The 21560-nt window shown below is 50.5% G+C and overlaps 1 protein-coding gene across 3 annotated transcripts in view; it reads left to right on the top strand.

The window, feature by feature from the left end:
- RNF220 (ring finger protein 220) overlaps positions 1-21560 on the top strand; it is a 340908-nt gene that overhangs the window by 181879 nt on the left and 137469 nt on the right. The window contains exon 1 of one of the 3 annotated variants that reach the window (XM_073544950.1): positions 7667-7769. The exons of the other annotated variants lie outside the window; for them this stretch is intronic. Within the exon in view, the coding sequence (XP_073401051.1) occupies positions 7682-7769 (88 nt within the window). The 5' untranslated portion in view covers positions 7667-7681. Of the gene's footprint in view, positions 1-7666; positions 7770-21560 lie in introns of those variants that run through there. 3 annotated transcript variants of the gene reach the window in all.

Genomic DNA, 21560 nt, shown 5'->3' with positions numbered 1-21560 from the left:
ATGAGGACACCATGTCATGAGATCAGCCTATCCATCAATAGACATCAGCGGTGACATCACCAGAGATCAGCGGTGACATCCCTAGCGATCAGCGGTGACATCACCAGAGATCAGTGGTGACATCCCCAGGGATCAGCGGTGACATCACCAGAGATCAGTGGTGACATCACCAGAGATAAGCGATGACATCCCTAACGATCAGCGGTGACATCACTAGAGATCAGTGGTGACATCACCAGAGATAATTGGTGACATCCCTAGCGATCAGCGGTTACATCACTAGAGGTCAGTGGTGACATTAGCGATCAGCGGTGACATCACTAATGATCAGTAGTGACATCACCAGAGATCAGCGGTGACATCACCAGAGATCAGCGGTGACATCACCAGAGATAAGCGATGACATCACTAGCGATCAGCTGTGACATCACTAGAGTTCAGCGGTGACATCACTAGAGATCAGTGGTGACATCACCAGAGATAAGCGATGACATCCCTAGCGATCAGCGGTGACATCACTAGAGATCAGCGGTGACATCAGAGATCATTGGTGACATCCCTAGCAATCAGTGGTGACATCCCTAGCGAACAGTGGTGACATCCCCAGCGATCAGCGGTGACATCACCAGAGATACACAGTGACATCCCTAGCGATCAGCGGTGACATCACTAGAGTTCAGCGGTGACATCACTAGAGTTCAGCGGTGACATCCCCAGCAATCAGCGGTGACATCACCAGAGATAAGCAGTGACATCCCTAGCGATCAGCGGTGACATCACTGAGGACTACCTGCAGATCCCGCAGCTCAGGGATAGTCGGGCTTCCACCTTTGCTGTCTGCAGTAGCCGGGTTTTCCAGCCTCTGATAACTTTATGATTACGTTTTATCATTGCGCAGATGTTTATATGGCTCAGCAGCAGAAGTCCAGTGTGATAAAGGGCAGGTGGCAGCAAGGTCTAGAGGGGAGGAAACACCTTCTATCAGCCCCAGATAATACTCTACCCATGACTAATCCACCAGGAGACACAACCTGTGATAGAACTTTAGCATTTTTCCTACAGCCGCCCTTGTACTGGCAGACGAGGTGCGTGGTCGCTGTAGGTGGCAGCCTGCTCGGGGGCAGCCTTTATATACTGCCTGCACCTCCAGGTTGTAAATACTGGGTGTCAGGCCCTCGGGGCTGGAAGTCCAGGCCAGAGCCATGAATTACTTGGATCTATCAGGATGGCAGTAACCTGTCCTATCTGCCTGTGCTGCTGACACCTCACCCTGTATTTTATGGGGACTGAAGATGGTATAAATTAGCGGTGCTTGTCATCCCGGTGGCCAGATCTGCCCCTGAGGTCTTAGCTGTCATAGCACCCCCCTCTCCTTCATCTTAACCCTCTGTGTGCTGAGCCTGACGTCCTAATACCGCATGGACTGTGCAGGAATAGGGCTAATTTTTCCCATCAAGTGCAATGATGGCTGATGCAGCCTTTTAGTCATCTCATATCATGACGGCCGTGTCATCGGTGCACAAAGCCTGCGGACTACTTCTGCATTTTGTTAAGGGCTATTGTCAGAATCATTGTGATAAATATAAAATGCAAGGGTTTCAAAAAAGTCTTGTGTGGTTTCCTGACACATCCACCTCCAGCAGATCGCAGAGGAAAATCTGCAACATGTTGAGGGTTAGAAGAGCGTGGCGGGCACCTGGTGTGCTGCAGAGATGGAACTGGCGTGCTGCAGAGATGGACCTGGCGTGCTGCAGAGATGGACCTGGCGTGCTGCAGAGATGGACCTGGCGTGCTGCAGAGATGGACGTGGCGTGCTGCAGAGATGGAACTGGCGTGCTGCAGAGATGGACCGGGCGTGCTGCAGAGATGGACCGGGCGTGCTGCAGAGATGGACCGGGCGTGCTGCAGAGATGGATCGGCCGTGCTGCAGAGATGGACCGGCCGTGCTGCAGAGATGGACCGGGCGTGCTGCAGAGATGGACCGGGTGTGCTGCAGAGATGGACCGTGCGTGCTGCAGAGATGGACCTGGCATGCTGCAGAGATGGACCTGGCATGCTGCAGAGATGGACCGGGCCGTGCTGCAGAGATGGACCGGGCCGTGCTGCAGAGATGGACCGGGCCGTGCTGCAGAGATGGACCGGGCGTGCTGCAGAGATGGACCGGGCGTGCTGCAGAGATGGACCGGGCGTGCTGCAGAGATGGACCGGGCGTGCTGCAGAGATGGACCTGGCGTGCTGCAGAGATGGAACTGGCGTGCTGCAGAGATGGAACTGGCGTGCTGCAGAAATGGACCTGGCATGCTGCAGAGATGGACCTAGCCTGCTGCAGAGATGGAACTGGCGTGCTGCAGAGATGGAACTGGCGTGCTGCAGAGATGGACCGTGCGTGCTGCAGAGATGGACCGTGCGTGCTGCAGAGATGGACCTGGCGTGCTGCAGAGATGGACCTGGCGTGCTGCAGAGATGGACCTGGCGTGCTGCAGAGATGGACCGTGCGTGCTGCAGAGATGGACCGTGCGTGCTACAGAGATGGACCTGGCGTGCTGCAGAGATGGACCTGGCGTGCTGCAGAGATGGACCTGGCGTGCTGCAGAGATGGACCTGGCGTGCTGCAGAGATGGACCTGGCGTGCTGCAGAGATGTGGTGGATGATGGTATCATCTGTTCTAATGAATGTTAGTAACTCTGAGGTCCGGGGTCAGGGTGGGCACGCGCCATCATCGCCTCCGCCGCCAGTGCTCAAAGATTTCTTTATAGTTGTAAACTTTTGAAGCATCACCAGGGAAAATCTGATCAACAGAAGCCGATCACTTCGACTAATCACATGATTCTAGCTATAAATTGTCATTACTGTCGGATCTTCCAAACACAATGCCACATAGATGTGGAGCTACTGGCTGCCATGTCTGAGAAGAGCTGTAGAGACGCCTTGGATTTCCTAAACTTGTACCCGGAATGTCCAGTGCGGGGAGGACACAAGGAGAGATGGCGTAGTCATCTTCGGTGGATACAATGCGCTTCCTTGTCATTGTGGTGTCTGTCAGTGATGAGAGCCGCTTGACAATGAGCTTCTTTCTGTGCCAATCTCAGAAGACGGCTGTGCCAGGCGAGGAGCACGGCATGATTGCGGTGCCACCACTACACACAGTGCCATTGTGCTGCCTCACGTATATGGTGCCATGTCTGGCAGGCAGGCGGCGCAGTCTCCTCGATGTCGCTCTGGCTTTGCACTGAGCTGTGGTCGTGGGGTAGGATGAGGAGTTGGAAATCTGTGTTCTGGAAATAGGGTCTCCTGGCCAGCCTCCCATATCTGGCGAGTCGTTGTGCCACGTTGTCACCAGTCCACGCTGTAATGAGGCAGCGAGTCCAGTAGTGGGCACTTTAGTGCTTCACATCATGGCCTCTCCCCGCGCTCCCTACTCATCTGTATTCTGAGCCAAGCGTCAATATTCTGAAATTAAGAACTAAATATTAATGAGCAGAGAGCGCGAGCGAGCGAGCCGGGGGCTGTGTAAAGATCAGAACCGCCGCTTCTCCTTTATCTCTTTTTTTGTGTGGTTGGGGTAAAGAGCTGTTATTGATTCAATGTAGATTAACGCCCCGTGCAAACAAACCCAGAGACCCGCGAACACATGTGCTGGTGTGTATGATTGCACGCACATATACAAGGTGTAAGATCGGGGCATCTTACTAAGGTAGAGTCTGGCCACCTATTTCTCATCTACTCCATGGTTTCCATGTATTCGCAGTCACCGATGCGCTCGGCGGATCCCCCTGGCCTATAATTGGGTCAGCCAAAATAGAGCCGCGAACGTGATGGAATCTGCGAGGAGCCTCCAAGGCCAATATGGGCACAGCGTTAGGAAGGTGCGGGTGCCACATCTGTGCTAAGGCTAGCTACATACAGGCTGCATACAGGCTACATACAGGCTGTAAACTTGCTACATATAGGAAAATGGGCCAATCCAAAAGTTTGTGCACCCTGCAAGGTTGGTACCTAGTAGAGAACCCTTCTTGAAAGTATCACAGCTTGTAAACACTTTTTGTAGCCAGACAAGAGTCTTTCAGTTCCTGTTTGAGGGATTTTCCTCCGTTCTTCCTTGGAGAATTCCTCCAGTTCTGTGAGATTCCTGGGACGTCTTCCATCCTCTGGTATACTGAGGTGTCGCCACAGATTATCAGTGATGCTCAGATCAGGGGACTGTGAGGGCCAATGTAAAACCTTGTGCCTTTTGAGGTCGTCTCTTGTGGATTGTGACGTGTGTTTTTTCCATGTGTAGCAGCCATCCTCATCCTCATTTCATCTTCAGCTTTTTTACACATGTTGTTATGTTTGCATCAAGAATTTCTTGACATTTCAATGAATCTATTCTCCCCTCTACCTGTGAAATGTTTTCCGTGCCATTGGCCGCAACACAAAGCATGATCCCCCCCATGCTTAATGGTTGGTGAGACGTTCTTTCCTGAAATTCTGAGCCCTTTTTTCTCCACACATTCCTCTCTCTGATCATTGTGGCCATATTTTAACCTGATCCGGCCACAGGACTTGTTTCCAGACCTGTTTCGATGTTCTTTCGCGTACTTCTGACGTGTATGATCCTTCTGCTGCACATAGGAGATTGGCGCTCCATGTCACACCCCTGCGGACACATGGCCGGCTCCTCCTCATAAGACATGCAGTGCAATCATATTTTACATGGGACATTCAGAAATCAGTCTGCTCGCCGTTTCCTTAGAAGTCTTTTTCGGCTGCCTGGGTGCCGTCCGGGGTCCACATTTGGAGGCGCTTCGTTACTCCCCCAGGTACTCGTGTAAGGCCTCATTATTGCTATCTGCGGCATTGCCGCCTCTCATCCTGGAGATTTATCGTCACAATCATTTCCAGGTCTGTGACTGCTCCTTCCTATATGTCACCATTGTCCAGACAGTGACAGATGAAGTCTGAATCTCCGGGGACGTCTCTTCTGGGGTGGGGTGTGTGGCAGGAATTGGACAGCCTGAGGATTTACTTGTTTTTCCTTCCAGTTTGCGGCACTAACAGGTGTTGCTCGGAGAGCTTCTGGCCAAGGCATTGATCCTGCTAAAGCCAAGAGGGCTTAGTGCTTAAATGGTTTTCTCTCAAGCACGGAGATAGCACTTGTCAACATTCATAGGCTTCCCTAAGCCTACAAGACAAACAGATCTGCTGGAGAGGAGGCGATGAAGACGCTGGGCCGACCCAACCGTCCCATGACTGCGCCCTCTGCTGGCCACTGTCATTCTGGCACCTGACATGACTTTTTCATCTTATCTTTTTGGTGTATGGAGTTTTCATTCTCCCCCTCCTGCCCTGTCTGGTCCTTGTAATTACACGTGCACTACAAGCATTGATTTCCTGTCTGGAAGTTGGATGAGGCCTGGGGCTGCAATGTTTGGGGTTGCTGTTGATTCCGGTCCTGTGCCGCTCACCTTGGCGATGGATTTCACAGCAGACACCAATCTTTTCCCAGTGCATTAATCTGCTCCGGCTCCTGCTGCTACTTTTCTCTAATTCATCATCGCACTTGTGTGATTCTGGAGCTTGGGATGGGGAGTGTGCGGGATCTCTGCCCGGAGATGACGGGGGTCCGCAAAACGTTAATGTAGAGAACAGGTCACGACAAAGCAGATGGCGCTATCAGTACCTGAACTGACCGGTGACAAGAACCAGCAGCTACTTGTTCAATCGTTTCTACTCCGGCTTATACAGCTCGATGTGCTGCCGAGAACGACGATCTTTAGAGTAGCACTAGAGATCGCTTCACTTGACGAACAAGAGCATTTCGGGTATTTTGGAGCCTCTTTAGACTCCTCTGCCCTTCTCCCCACAGACTCTTCTGTTCTCCTTTTCTGCCAGACTACTCTGTTCTGCTCCTCCAGACTCCTCTGTCCTCCTCCTCCAACCTTCTCTGTTCTCCTTCTCCAGACTCCTATGTCCACCTCTAGAATTCTCTGTCCTTCTCCTCCAGACTCTTCTGTCCTCCTCCAGGCTCCTCTCCTCCAGACTCCTCAGTCCTCCTCCAGCCTCTTCTGTTCTCCTCACCCTGACTCCTCTGTCCTCCTCCAGCCTCCTCTGTCCTCCTCCAGCCTCCTCTGTTCTTCTCCAGACTCCTCTGTTCACCTCCAGACTTCTCTGTCCTTCTCCTCCAGACTCGTCTCTCCTCCTCCTCCAGAATACTCTGTCCTCCTCCTCCAGCCTCTTTTGTTCTGGGGTAGCGAGTTGCAGGGACAGGCGAGGTGGTGCGGTGGCAGTGAAGTGCGGGGGGGTAGCGAGGTTTGGGGGCAGTGAGGTGTGTTGGCAGTGAGGTGCGGGGGGTAGTGAGGTTCAGGGGCAGCGAGGTGTGGCGACAGTGAGGTACTGGTGTAGCGAGTTGCGGGGACAGGCGAGGTGGTGCGGTGGCAGTGAGGTGTGGTGGCAGTGAGGTGCGGTGGCAGTGAAGTGTGGGGGGGTAGCGAGTTTCAGGAGTAGCAAGTTGCGGGGACAGGCGAGGTGGTGCGGGCTGGGGCAGTGAGGTGGGGTGGCAGTGAAGTGCAGGGGGTTGCGAGTTTCGGGAGTAGCAAGTTGCGGGGACAGGCGAGGTGGTGCGGTGGCAGTGAGGTGTGGTGGCAGTGAGGTGGGGTGGCAGTGAAGTGCAGGGGGTTGCGAGTTTCGGGAGTAGCAAGTTGCGGGGACAGGCGAGGTGGTGCGGGGGATGGTGAGGTGCGGTGGCAGTGAAGTGTGGGGGGTAGAGAGGTTTTGGGTCAGTGAGGTGCGGTGGTAGTGAAGTGCGGGGGGGTAGCGAGGTTTGGGGGCAGTGAGGTGTGGTGGCAGTGAAGTGCAGGGGGGTATTGAGGTTCAGGGGCAGCGAGGTGTGGCGACAGTGAGGTGCTGGTGTAGTGAGTTGCTGGGACAGGCGAGGTGGTGCGGTGACAGTGAGGTGCGGTGACAGTGAGGTGCGGTGGCAGTGAGGTGCGGTGGCAGTGAGGTGCGGGGGGGTAGCAAGGATTGGTGGCAGTGAAGTGTGGGGGGTAGCGAAGTTTGGGGCAGTGAGGTGCGGTGGCAGTGAAGTGCGGGGGGGTATTGAGGTTCAGGGGCAGCGAGGTGTGGCGACAGTGAGGTGCTGGTGTAGCAAGTTGCGGGGACAGGCGAGGTGGTGCGGTGACAGTGAGGTGCGGTGGCAGTGAAGTGCGGGGGGGTAGCGAGGTTTGGGGGTAGTGAAGTGGGGGGGTAGCGAGGTTTGGGGGCAGCGAGGTGCGGTGCCCCCTCCCCTGGCAGCTGTAAACCCTGCTCATTCTAGGTTGTATTTCATTTGTGACTAATAGTCGTCATTTGCTCTTTAACTGATTGGAATCCATGTTTTGTGCTTATCTGTCCTGCTCACTCCCCATAAAGCTGTCTTCTCCTTATCAGCTTCCCGTCCTGCTCTTTCCTCCTCTATAACAGGCTTTGGAGACTAATGAGGGTTTTGCAATGGAAGCCTAAATGAAGCTGATTGCCCAATGGTGTCGGCCATTAGTGCTAATTAGTTAAAACATCACAGTTACAAACAGTGAATTGGCTCCAGTAATTAATACTGATGCTCAGCCACGTGGAGAGGAGAAGGGATCCCGGCCAGCAAGGAGCAGCCATGATGGCGTCCGCTCTCGGAGGACTGGGGGGATTGTGACTGCATTGCTTTACGCCATGGACAGACAGGGCAATATTTCTTCTCATACCACCCTCTCGTGGGGGTCTGAAATGAAGACAGCTGCAGCTACCAGGTCACATCTAGGTGGGATTTTATTAAAGTGTTAAAAAAAATCTGAAAAAAATCCAACAATTAGAAGATGTAATGTGGTGGTTGATTGCGGCACTGATGGTGCGATGAGGCGAGAATCTACACTCATCAATTAATATTGTCCGTCTGAGTGTAATTCTGACTCCTGCCTGGTTATAGTAATCGGTGATTTTACAGGACTCGCACTTAGTGTTCTGCCACCGCAGTGCTCGCCTGGTTTGGGCGCCATATTGCCAGCGCCATTTCGGCGAGATACAACCTCACCTGCACCCAGGTTAACCCTTTGATGCCTGCTGCATTACAAACATTTGACATCAAGTGTAATTTTACCGATACTTTAACCCCTGCGCATCCAGGGATCACTAAGACTCTGGCAAATATAAATTTCCCAGACTCGGGAAGTGAGGGGTTAATGTGCCGGTGCCCCTATTGCTTTTGCATCATCCCTGCTCCACCCCGAACTCTCACACACATTTCTCAGGTCACAGCTTGGGTAATGGTCTATTAATTTGCTGTATTCTCCCTTGTGAGTCAAAACTCAATTTCTGCCAGAGATTTCAGTCAGCGTGATTGATGGCCGGCAAGCTGTCAGCGATGTGACTGGGAGGCAGCCCCCCATCAGCGCATCGTCCCCAGAAGGCGCAGGATGCTTCCCCACAGAGGCACCGGTAGCTGTGGTGACCCCATCACCCTGTGCAATATCCTCACCGTAGCTGTGGTGACCCCATCGCCCTGTGCAGTGTCCTCACCGTAGCTGTGGTGACCCCATCACCCTGTGCAATATCCTCACCGTAGCTGTGGTGACCCCATCACCCTGTGCAATGTCCTCACCGTAGCTGTGGTGACCCCGTCGCCCTGTGCAATATCCTCACCGTAGCTGTGGTGACCCTGTCGCCCTGTGCAATATCCTCACCGTAGCTGTGGTGACCCCGTCGCCCTGTGCAATGTCCTCACCGTAGCTGAGGTGACCCCGTCGCCCTGTGCAATGTCCTCACCGTTGCTGTGGTGACCCCGTCGCCCTGTGCAATATCCTCACCGTAGCTGTGGTGACCCCATCGCCCTGTGCAATATCCTCACCGTAGCTGTGGTGACCTCGTCGCCCTGTGCAATATCCTCACCGTAGCTGTGGTGACCCTGTCGCCCTGTGCAATATCCTCACCGTAGCTGTGGTGACTCCGTCGCCCTGTGCAATATCCTCACCGTAGCTGTGGTGACCCCGTCGCCCTGTGCAATGTCCTCACCGTAGCTATGGTGACCCCGTCGCCCTGTGCAATATCCTCACCGTAGCTGTGACCCAGTCGCCCTGTCCTCACCGTAGCTATGGTGACCCCGTCGCCTTGTGCAATGTCCTCACCGTAGCTGTGGTGACCCCGTCGCCCTGTGCAGTGTCCTCACCGTAGCTGTGGTGACCCCGTCGCCCTGTGCAATGTCCTCACCGTAGCTGTGGTGACCCCGTCGCCCTGTGCAGTGTCCTCACCGTAGCTGTGGTGACCCCCATTGCTCCTTGCTTATGTTCCGGCATTTCCAGGCCCGGCTGATGATGGGCATTGTCACCACCAGCCGCCGCAGCAGCCGGTCATGGCTGGAGACGGACAGATGGATGGAGACTTGGATCCCCAGTATAGATACATTATATCCTGATTGTGTGTCTGCTCGCTGCGGAACATCACGGTCCTGCATTATGGGGCACACGGCGCCGGGCGTTATGAACATCGCCTACAGACGATTATCTTGGATCATTTTTGTGTCTTTACTCTGAAAACATCGTTATAACTGTGCAGAAATTAGCAAATCGTATCGATAACTGCTCACAGCCTCTTATATAATAAGACGGGTAAGTGGCCCTAGAGAGCCTTTTTTTTGTAAATTTCCGTAAATTAGCAACAAAAATGTCACCTAAAGAAATGAAAAGGTAATAAAGGCTGTAGACGGTTTATTTAGTAAGGCCTCTTTCACACTTCCGTTTTTGACCATCAGTCAAAATCCGCCAGTTTTTAAAAAAAACGGGTCCGCCATTCTTTTTGGCGGATCCGTTTTTTTTCCCATTGAGTTGCATTACCGGCGGATCTTGACGGATGGCCATCCGTTGGATCTGTTTTTTTGCGGATCCGCTAAAATGTTTGCGTCCGCCGGCATGCCTGGAAAAAGGAAGTCAGCCGGAAATTTAACCCTGAAATGTTGGTGTGAAGTTTCCTGACAAGTAAATCCTGTTTTTAGTGACATCTGACAATCCAGAACCCTGGATAATCTGGTGGCTGTCAGGGAGTAAAAATACTGGATTAAAGGAATTTTTCACATTTCATTTCTCTCTCCTTTTCTATTACGTCTCTCTGGAAACCCGTCACTCCCTCCCCGGCTCTTGCGCATGAGGTCCGGATGGTTCTGCCAAAGGAAAGTTGAAGGTCTGCCATTAATTCAAGACTAAAAATGACAAATTCATCTTCTACGACAATTAAATGAAGTCAGTAATTGATGCTAATTGATCTTGAGATGAGAGGGCTCTCACGAGAACTTCAGACACTACCCTTTGGTTTCTCAAAAAACACAATAAAAGCTTTAAGTCAGGTTTTTATACCCTCGCTGCCTCTGCTGCCCTCCATAATTGTCTTTTTACTGGCAGACTTCCGCTCAGATCCTGTAACGAGCCTCCGCCTCGGTGCCAAGGAAATCAGCAATGTGCCGCTTTTATGTTTTCTTAGCACCAAGATGGTGAAACGCCAGAGAAGAAGCAAATTCACCAGTGTGTGACCACGATGCTAAATAAATACAAATTCCTTTAATCCAGCATCCAGTGATCTAGAAAAAATCTGGCATTTGTTTGTTTCTCTCTGGTCCTCGTCAATTTCACCAGACCTCAGAAGCGTGAGGAGCAATTCTGAGCTCTTCTTGGACGGATCTTATTTTTTTTTTACCGCGAGTTTTGTAGAACCGTCCAATGAATCAACATCCAGTAATTCAGAATATTTGATGACAATTCATCATTTTAAGTACAGTTTTACCAAACCCATAATCCATGTAATAAAGGTAAACCCTCCAAGAAATGCGAACATCCACTGGAAATCCCGGTGAGTGATCCCACCAGTCCGCTTGGGCTCCATCCCATACTAAGTGCACCTGGAGGATTCGCTCGTTGTGCAGAGGCAGCAATTATTAATATAGATCCCGTCTGTTATATCTGTCGCCTGCCGGATACACGGGGCACAGATCTCCTGGGGTACACCTGGCAGTGATCCCCGGGGTACATGGGGCACAACGATCCCCCGGGGTACATGGGGCACAGTGATCCCCTGAGATACATGGAGCACAGTGATCTCCTGGGGCACAGCAATCCCATGGGGCACAGTGATCTCCCGGAGCACAGCGCTCTGTTCCTTGCACTCTGCTGGGGATTGGGCGGGAGGGTTTAGTGACAGATTCAGCCATGAGTCCCTCCGTCTGGTCCACGGCTTCTTGCAGCCAGACGTTGGTAAATCTGTTGAGCACATGTGTTCTGCGCGGGTCTTATTCACCGTTTTATGACAGTGACCGTGTGACGTTCCCCAGGTGCGGGGTAATTGGACATTTTGCCTCAGGAAAGTTTGAATAAAATAAGCTGATTAATTAGTGTAGGTTTACAATACAGAGCCGTCTGTAGATGCAGCAGAGCTGAGTAACGCGACCAAGTGACTATGCTGGGACATCGCCCCGGACTTTTCGGAGCGCTCCGCTGTGATCCGTCATTTCACTGTGGTCAGTGGCGGCAGAGATTGTTCAGGACGGCAGCGCTATCCCACCATGACAATCCACGCCGCCACTTACTGCCGACGTGTGTAATCTGCCCGTTCGTCGGCTCAGTTCATCTCTCAATAAAACATAAAAGGATGGTACAGGTAAGAATGATCCGGCGTGGTCCACGAAACGTGGACGAGAGTTTCCTGAAGAAGGAGACGCTTAATGCTCAGGTGAAGAGGGACCCTGTCTAGCAGCCATGATTAGAGCCGGGGCTGGGAGTGACGCCATTTATACACACAACCTCCGAGTCTGGTGAAACAGGCCCCCTCTGCCAATTAGTTAATGAACTCACTCTGCGGCAGCGTCTGAGGTGCAGGTGCCTTTTCCGGCCCCCCGCCCTCAGGTGCCCCCTCTACCTGTCCCTGCAGCTTCACGTTGAGATGAAATTTCCGAGCGTGCAGAACCAGCGTCAGCGGATTTATTGCCGCAGCTGTGCCTCTGACCACTTAACTTTTATAAGCGCAGTATAAAGCTCGGCGGGGGGCCCGAGGACTCAGATTTACTCTACTTAAGATATTACAGTGTTAGCACTTACACCGGATACAAGAAAGGCCTGGCGTGGGGCACGTACACCGGGGAGGGGGCCTGCACCCCCGCATCTTAATAAATGGGGCTTTTCTTTAATCTCGGGCCAGTTGGCCATGGTCAGTGGAAGCCTTAGATGGTGGCGCTGGTGTTCAGGGCGCTGAGTGTTTTTGGCTGTACAGTAACAGGACTCTCCCTCTAATATGAATCCGGATGGGTACGATCACTGAGGTCGCCTGCGCCTCCTGCCTCGGAGCAGACAGGAGACCCCGACGGGTCAGTGTTTGATGGAGCCATAATACTGCAAGGGTGGCAGAGATCGTAGCTATGTATGCGGTTCTGTATTTCATCCTGATCTACCTGCTTCATGTGCACATGACGCCATCAAAAATGCCGAAAACAATAGTGTAGCATTTTATGGTAAAATGTCGGACGCCATAATCTACCAGAGCCTATGAAAGCAAACAGCAGGGTGTCATTGGGGTCCATGATGTGACACATTCTGCACTACCAATATTTTCATTTCTCTGTTTCTATGATGAAAGAAAAAAATAAAAATGCAAATATGTAGAAAGCCGTATATTACTGATGCCGACAAATGATGTCACGTGTCCTGATGGCGGTGGTGGCTGTGGGCAGCGGTGGCTGATGGCTGCAGTGACTGCAGGCAGCGGTAGCTGATGGCGGTGGTGGCTGTGGGCAGCGGTGGCTGATGGCTGCAGTGACTGCGGGCAGCAGTGGCTGATGGCAGCGGTGGCTGATGGCGGTAGTGGCTGATAGCGGCAGTGGTGGCTGATGGCTGCGGTGACTGCGGGCGGCAGTGGCTGATGGCGGTGGTGGCTGATAGTGGCGGTGACTGATGGCGGTAGTGGCTGATGGCGGCAGTGGTGGCTGATGGCTGCGGTGACTGCGGGCGGCAGTGGCTGATGGCGGTGGTGGCTGATAGTGGCGGTGGCTGCGGGCAGCGGTGGCTGATGGTGGCTGCAGGTGGCGGTGGCTGATGGCGGTAGTGGCTGATGGCGGTAGTGGTGGCTGATGGCTGCGGTGACTGCGGGCGGCAGTGGCTGATGGCGGTGGTGGCTGATAGTGGCGGTGGCTGCAGGCAGCGGTGGCTGATGGTGGCTGCAGGTGGCGGTGGCTGATGGTGGCAGTGGCTGCAGTGACTGCGGCTGATGGCGGCGGTGGCTGATGGTGGCAGTGGCTGATGGCGGCAGTGGTGGCTGATGGCTGCGGTGACTGCGGGCGGCAGTGGCTGATGGCGGTGGTGGCTGATAGTGGCGGTGGCTGCGGGCGGCAGCAGGAAGCCTGCAGTATATTGCGCAGATGATCTATTTGACATATGAATAAAAGCTGCAGCGCCGCTTGTCTTGGGCGACGGGAAATGCCGATAAACTATGACAGATTAAATATTGATGAGATCCAGAAGTTTCCAATAATGTTCACGGCCCTTTCTTATCCCTCTGACTGATAGATAATAAACCCATCTGTCAGCACTTAGGGGCCCTGGTCAAGAGGCCAATTTGTCCAGACGTCAGTATTAAGAAGGCAGCGCCTGCCTCCTCCGGGGGTCGCCTCTCGTTATCACCCTACAGCTCTGTGCTGCGGGGGGCACCAGCCTTATACTGGGGAAATGCAGCTTGTGACCTGACAGAAGTGACTGGGAGCTGAGCGCAGATTAATGCGCTGTGGGGAAATACAATCGATTACTCGCTCACAAGTTGCGACAGATTAATAGTCCCACTTACAGGACGTGACGCTCTCAATTTTGTTTTCTGTTATTTAGTAAATGGAATCATTTGTTAACTATTAAATATAGAAGTGAGAGAAGCGGCCGTGGGGTCTTCTCATCGCTGGCAGTAGATTGTCAGCTCTGCTGGCCGCATGGATCAATAACAGAGAAGCCGACAGCTCGGGGGCCGCTTTGAGCTTTCTTTCCATGGGCCCAAATTCATCATTTGCATCTTTTTTAAAATCACTTTTCTCTTTTTGTCTTCTGGTTTTTGTTGCCTTTTTCTGCATCACATTATTCTTAATGGCGCACACGGGTTCATGAATTTTGTGCAAAGTCAAAAATGCTCTTTAGTTTTGTGTTTTACAATTTTTACAGCAAAAACTCATTAAAATGTCTTGTGTTCAGCATATATGTACAATAAAAATATAACTCCAGGACGGGGAGTGGGGAACATTTGGCAAAATGTTGCTTTTTTTTTATAAATGGGAAAAAAAATAAATAGGACACAAATATCTGGTTTACAAAAAGCCGCCGAAAGTATCGAGCAGAGAAAAAAATCAGACAAAGAAGTATAAAGTAAACTTTAAATAGGCGCAACTTAAAAGAAGAATTTGGCACAAAACAAAAAAGGCTTAAAGCGGGAAAAAAACTGAAAAAATAGGTAGATATGCAATAATGACGGCACGCCGGTGTCTAATAGACGGCACGCCGGTGTCTAATAGACTGCACACTGGTGTCTAATAGACTGCACACCGGTGTCTAATAGACTGCACACCGGTGTCTAATAGATGGCACACCGGTGTCTAATAGATGGCTCACTGGTGTCTAATAGACGGCACACCGGTGTCTAATAGACGGCACACCGGTGTCTAATAGATGGCACACCGGTGTCTAATAGATGGCTCACTGGTGTCTAATAGATGGCACACCGGTGTCTTAATAGATGGCACACCGGTGTCTAATAGATGGCACGCCGGTGTCTAATAGACGGTACGCCGATGTCTAATAGATGGCACGCTGATGTCTAATAGATGGCTCACCGGTGTCTTAATAGATTGCATGCCGGTATCTTAATAGATGGCACACCGGTCTCTAATAGACAGTATGCCGGTGTCTTAATAGATGGCACGCCGGTGTCTTAATAGATGGCATGCTGATGTCTAATAGACGGCACGCCTGTGTCTTAATAGATTGCACACCAGTGTCTAATAGATGGCTCGCCGGTGTCTTAATAGGTGGCATGCCGGTCTCTAATAGACAGTATGCCGGTGTCTTAATAGATGGCACGCCGGTGTCTTAATAGATTTAATAGATGGCACGCCGGTGTCTTAATAGATGGCACGCCGGTGTCTTAATAGATGGCACGCCGGTGTCTTAATAGATGGCACGCCGGTGTCTTAATAGATTTAATAGATGGCACGCCGGTGTCTTAATAGATTTAATAGATGGCACGCTGGTGTCTTAATAGATGGCACGCCGGTGTCTTAATAGATGGCACGCCGGTGTCTTAATAGATGGCACGCCGGTCTCTGATAGACAGTATGCCGGTGTCTTAATAGATGGCACGCCGGTGTCTTAATAGATTTAATAGATGGCACGCTGGTGTCTTAATAGATGGCACGCCGGTGTCTTAATAGATTTAATAGATGGCACGCTGGTGTCTTAATAGATGGCACGCCGGTGTCTTAATAGATGGCACGCCGGTGTCTTAATAGATGGCATGCCGGTCTCTGATAGACAGTATGCCGGTGTCTTAATAGATGGCACGCCGGTGTCTTAATAGATGGCACGCTGGTGTCTTAATAGATTGCACACCAGTGTCTAATAGATGGCTCGCCGGTGTCTTAATAGATGGCATGCCGGTCTCTAATAGACAGTATGCCGGTGTCTTAATAGATGGCACGCCGGTGTCTTAATAGATTTAATAGATGGCACGCCGGTGTCTTAATAGATGGCACGCCGGTGTCTTAATAGATGGCACGCCGGTGTCTTAATAGATGGCACGCCGGTGTCTTAATAGATGGCACGCCGGTGTCTTAATAGATTTAATAGATGGCACGCCGGTGTCTTAATAGATGGCACGCCGGTCTCTGATAGACAGTATGCCGGTGTCTTAATAGATGGCACGCCGGTGTCTTAATAGATTTAATAGATGGCACGCCGGTGTCTTAATAGATTTAATAGATGGCACGCCGGTGTCTTAATAGATGGCATGCCGGTCTCTGATAGACAGTATGCCGTGTCTTAATAGATGGCACGCCGGTGTCTTAATAGACAGTATGCCGGTGTCTTAATAGATGGCACGCCGGTGTCTTAATAGATGGCACGCCGGTGTCTTAATAGATGGCACGCCGGTGTCTTAATAGATGGCACGCCGGTCTCTGATAGACGGTACAACGGTGTCTAATAGACAGTACGCAGGTCTCTAATAGACAGTACGCCAGTGTCTTAATAGATGGCATGCCGGTCTCTGATAGACAGTATGCCGTGTCTTAATAGATGGCACGCCGGTGTCTTAATAGACAGTATGCCGGTGTCTTAATAGATGGCACGCCGGTGTCTTAATAGATGGCACGCCGGTGTCTTAATAGATGGCACGCCGGTGTCTTAATAGATGGCACGCCGGTCTCTGATAGACGGTACAACGGTGTCTAATAGACAGTACGCAGGTCTCTAATAGACAGTACGCCGGTGTCTTAATAGATGGCACGCCGGTCTCTGATAGACGGTACAACGGTGTCTAATAGACAGTACGCAGGTCTCTAATAGACAGTACGCCAGTGTCTTAATAGATGGCACGATACTCTCTAATAGACATCATCAACACAAACCTAAATGCGCCTGTTTAGTCTTCTTGCCGTGACCGATTATTGGGGTGCTTATCAGCCGCTCTGCGCCGTTTTGTCTGGGACTTGTCGCACAGGGTGTGACGACTTCTGCCCTGTAGATTTAATTCCAGGCTGCTTCCGGGAATAAATAAGCGGCCGCTCGGCTCAGTTTAGTGGTTTCTTCATTCATTACTGGCACATAATATTTATTGACATGTGTGTGCTGTAGAGGGGCTGACGGGGGGCTGTGCTCCAAACCTCAGGCAAATACTGGATTGGAGGCAGAGGTAAGGCGGGGGCGCGGGCCAGGACTGTTCTCTGCAGCTCATTAAGCACAGTCATAAAATATTAATAGTTATTGTCCCTTCTATTTATTGGTAATTATCCTCCTGGAGTAAGATCTGCTGCTCCTCACAAATGTCTTTAAAGCAGCAGTTTTTTTCTCTTTTATTAATCCAGTATTAATAAGTGAACATGAAAACAAGAGAAAGAAATGGAGGCGTCTTGGTAGCGGAGCGCCCCTCCTCCACACCCACTCGCTGCCCCCTCGACGGTTTCCGGACCGCGCCACCTGTAATAAAGGCGGGTGCTTTTGATGTAGAATGGGGGCTCCTGCCTAATTATGTCACCTGCTTGTAGTTTGGTTTCAGCAATTTGGGCCCTTACACCTGCACTGCTGGAGGGCACGGACGGCGCAGCTGTCCCAGAGGCTCGGGACATATGGCCGCCACCAAATATTAGGCAGGATCCATAGCAGCTGCACGGCAGTCGTTTGCCAGAGCTCCTATTAACCATGTGCCCCCTTCATATCTACAAAACTTTGCAATCAAGTTTGTAACTTTCTAACCCCCTGAATGGCGCCTGCATCTGGTGACGCATCCGGCAGCGGTGGAGGCAAATCTGCCGTGCGGACCCTTGGACTATTGTGGTGACTTTGCCTCGCCATCAGAGTCCAGAGTCACTGATCCTCCTCCGAACAGTCGCCTCCAGGGTTTATTTCCTGGCGATCTTTGGACTCTCATATACGCTGCGGCTACACAGACCTGGAATAATCAATTCTCGCCGGCGCGGTCCGTATCTCTGTGAGCACGAATCCTACGACAGAAAGACAAGCACAAGATGCGTCTTCATTGCAGCCGGTGGCCCAGGGAGGCGACACCGACGCTCACTGCATTTAGATGGAAATGGTTTCATTTCATTTTCAAGTACTGGTTCCTTCTTGGTAAAAAGAAAAAAAAAATCTTCTCTGGTCGGCCATCTTTAGTGGGTCATTAAAGTCCACTTTATTTACTGTTCTTGTATTGTAATTACGGCGCGCTGACACTTAGCAGAGACAATTACGGCCCAGAAATGACTGGCACGCCATTAGCAGATTACGGCTGACAAACACAGGCCGTATTTTAAGCCTCGCTCCATACTTTTGCTGCCGGTGCCTATTTTCCGGCTTGATAAATAGCCTGTGAGTGTTTCCCATTATCTGGGCAGAGGCTCCCGTCTTGTTTAGTGGGGGATCTGCAGGCGCGGCCCCCTCCCCGGTGACTGAACATGCTAATAGATACTTAGAAATGAAATGATCCATCTCTGGTGCCCTCCCCCTAATACCTCTACCCTTTTCACTACCTCCCTATTTAATCAAGCACTTGTCACCGGCAGAAGACGCCTGGCATTTTTGTGAAGAATCTGTTAGCTAAAAAATGTTGTCACCCTATTTCCTTTTTATCAGTCTGGCTCGTCTCGCCCTCCCACCTTCCCACCTTCTCCGTGCCGAGATTAAGGCAGGATCATAACGCCGTGTATCCGTCCCCGATAAACCTTATCCATTACCCAGAGATGCCGCAGGCCTGTCCCTACTCACCTCCTCCATTTATCATCTTTAACTCCTGACAGATGCACGCCGGGGGCCTTCACATTTATCTCGTTGTGCCCATGGCGGGGGGACTATCCGTCAAAAGCAGATGAGATGGGGAGACAGGAGTGGGAAGTGAGGCGAGGTGGCGGCGTGAGCCGATGGGGGTGCTGTGGTGAATACGTATTCCATAGGGAGGATGGGGGTGTCAGCTGGAGTTAAGGTGGTCTTCCCTCCCCACCCATCAGGCTGGAGAAATTGGGCAATCATTCTTGTAGGCATCTCTTGATTTACTCCTCGGGTGTAAACACAACTGGGTCTCAAAACGTCTCTATAAGAAAAACATTAGCGTCTTATCTGACATCCGCTCGGCCCGCGTAGACTGATTGGCAGGCGAGATGATTGGCAGCGAGAAGCTTCACCTGACGGTCTCTGGTCCCCGACAAGTTTCTTTACATTGGCCAGAACGACTGACTGTAAGCGATGGAGAACCAATATATCCACGGATCTAAAGGGATCGCAGTCATGGGAGCAGACCAGTGTCAGACAGTCGTCAGGAGAGGCTGAAAAAGTCCTTGTGCACATGGGATTGCTGCACTGTATCATGAGACTCTGCCACAATTGCCACATAGGGCTCCGTTCAGATCACCGCTTTCATGATCTGTTTGGCGTGAAAAGATCATTTCTTGCCGCCCCAAGAAATCCTAAAAAAGAAAACCCAGCATAAAATGCATCTCACTGGTGAGCTCATCGCACGGGGAGGCGGCAGACATTGCACTTAGATGGAAACAGTTTAACTTGGATCCTTCTCAGTATAAAGAAAATCCCCCGGGCTGCCATCTTTAAAGGGCCAATAAAGTCCTCTTAATGACCGTTCTTACATTAGGACGCTGCCTTATCCGGATCATTCATATCAATGGGATGTTCTGTTTCCTCAAAGAGACACCCATTCCATCTGCTGTTTTTTTGCACTTACCCAAAAATGTAGTCTGCAAAAGTATTTTTCCTTCAGAAGAAAAAAACAATCTGTTTCTTACCATAAAAGTCTATGGAAAATGGATCAACCATTAAGTCATGTGTTCAGCACCGCACATGCCCAGAACTCTGGAGTTCAGAGATCGCAAGTAAAAACGGATCCGTTACAAATGGAGCAAAAAAGCAAACAAAGCAGAAACCAGCGTCAGATCTCTCCGATGGAGCCATGTAAAGAGGGAAAATTCAATTTAGTTTGGTATCTGTCTGCATCCAATTTTTACAAATCCATTTTTCCTACTTAATTCATTACAACCATATCCCAAATGTGAACAGAGCCTTAATCTAATCGAAGTGTGAGGAGTTGTGGCGTTGATATCTCAGGTGAGGATTCAGGGCCTCATTTATACCGGACATTGCACCTTTAGGGCAGTCTCACACGTCAGTGTCTCCGGTACGTGTAGTGACAGTTTTCTCACGTACCGGAGACACTGACACACGTAGACACATTCGAATGAATGTGTCTATGCAAATGTCAGCGTGTTTTCACGGACCGTGTGTCCGTGTGCAAAACACGCTGACATGTCCGTTTTTGTGCAACAGCACGGATCACACGGACCCATACAAGTCAATGGGTCCATGTAAACACGTACCGCACATGGATGCTGTCCGTGTGCGTTTTTAAAAGTCAAAGGGTTAACATTGAAAATAATTTTTCAAAAACACGGACAGCATACGGACAGCACACGGATGGTACACACGGACATACGGATAGCACACAGATGGTATACGTATGCACACGGAAACGGATAGCTCCGGAATTATCTGGACGTGTGAAACTGCCCTTACTGAGATTTGTTTAATACCGGTACTTTACAAAGAGAAGAGAACATAAAATGGAGAAAGAACAATGTCTTACCCCTTGAATCCCCCGCAACTCTAGTTCTGCCGCTCTGGTGGTGCGGCTAGCACATCCCACCGATTGCTCATGTGATGGCAGCAGCTGATCCCAGACCTCAGCGGTCATGGTCACGCCAGTCATCACTGCGAGACCATAGTTATGCCTTTATTTCAGAACTTTCCTACTCTATAGCAACTTTTGCAAAAAATAGAAAACGTCCAGGATACGACTAAAAAACAATGCACAAAAACAGTAAAAACAAACCCTCAAAACTTTGTATAAAGTTTGAAGATAATTGTGAAAATAAGTTACACAATTCTTCCATTCCACAGTAAAATGGGGGCATTTATTAGGACCGGCCTTGATAACGGGCACGCTGGCGGGGGATGTGCCTGATTTATTAGGAGGGGCTCCCATCTTGGCGCATCACTTGATGTGAGTGACCAGAAAAACAATCTTTCCAGTACAGATAATAGTAAATGTATCCACTAAGCTTTGGCCTCTTTTTAGAAAAGTGACATGAGCATCAGAGAAAGTGACGGCATTCACCATACTTTACAGCTTTTTTTGCACCAGTTTGTGCTTAAACCATAAAGTTAAATTTCCTCAATTCTTTTCATAGCAATTGGGGATTATCAAGCTAAATGCACCAGAATTCTTGCATAAATTACACTAAAAAAAAATCCCCAAAAAATATAATTTTCATTACCTAAACTGTGTTTTAGACACTTTCTACATCTTTCTTGACAGAGAAGCCTGGCCTAACTTATGCCAAGTATTGCACCAAAATTCTAGCACAAAGTAAGCCAACTAATAGGTGGTGTCAGCTTAGGCCTGTTTCACACAATTCCTTTTTTCCAATCAGTTGTAATCCGCAAAAATGGCGGAAAACGGATCCGTCGGTGGATTGACAGCAACGTGTGGCACCGGACTGTTGTATTTGCGGACAGAGAGAGAGAGACGTTGCAGTGTCCGTCTGGTCCGCCCGGGAGCCGCTAAAATTCTCACGGATCCGTTAAATAACTGACCCAACGGACGACCATCAGTCAAAATCCGCCACTAATGCAAATCAATGGGGGGAAAAAACGGATCCGCCCCTTTTTTGGTGGATCCGTTTTTTTTTATAAAATTGGCGGATTTTGACTGATGACCAAAAACGGATGTGTGAAACAGGCCTTAGAGTAGACGGTGTAAAATTACGCCAGAATTG

The sequence above is a fragment of the Dendrobates tinctorius genome, unplaced genomic scaffold (genome assembly GCF_039654945.1).
Source record: "Dendrobates tinctorius isolate UK_male_01 unplaced genomic scaffold, ASM3965494v1 ptg000138l, whole genome shotgun sequence".
Classification (NCBI taxonomy): Eukaryota; Metazoa; Chordata; class Amphibia; order Anura; family Dendrobatidae; genus Dendrobates; species Dendrobates tinctorius.
Note: the sequence above shows the minus strand (reverse complement) of the source record. Positions and strands in the feature narration are given on the sequence as shown.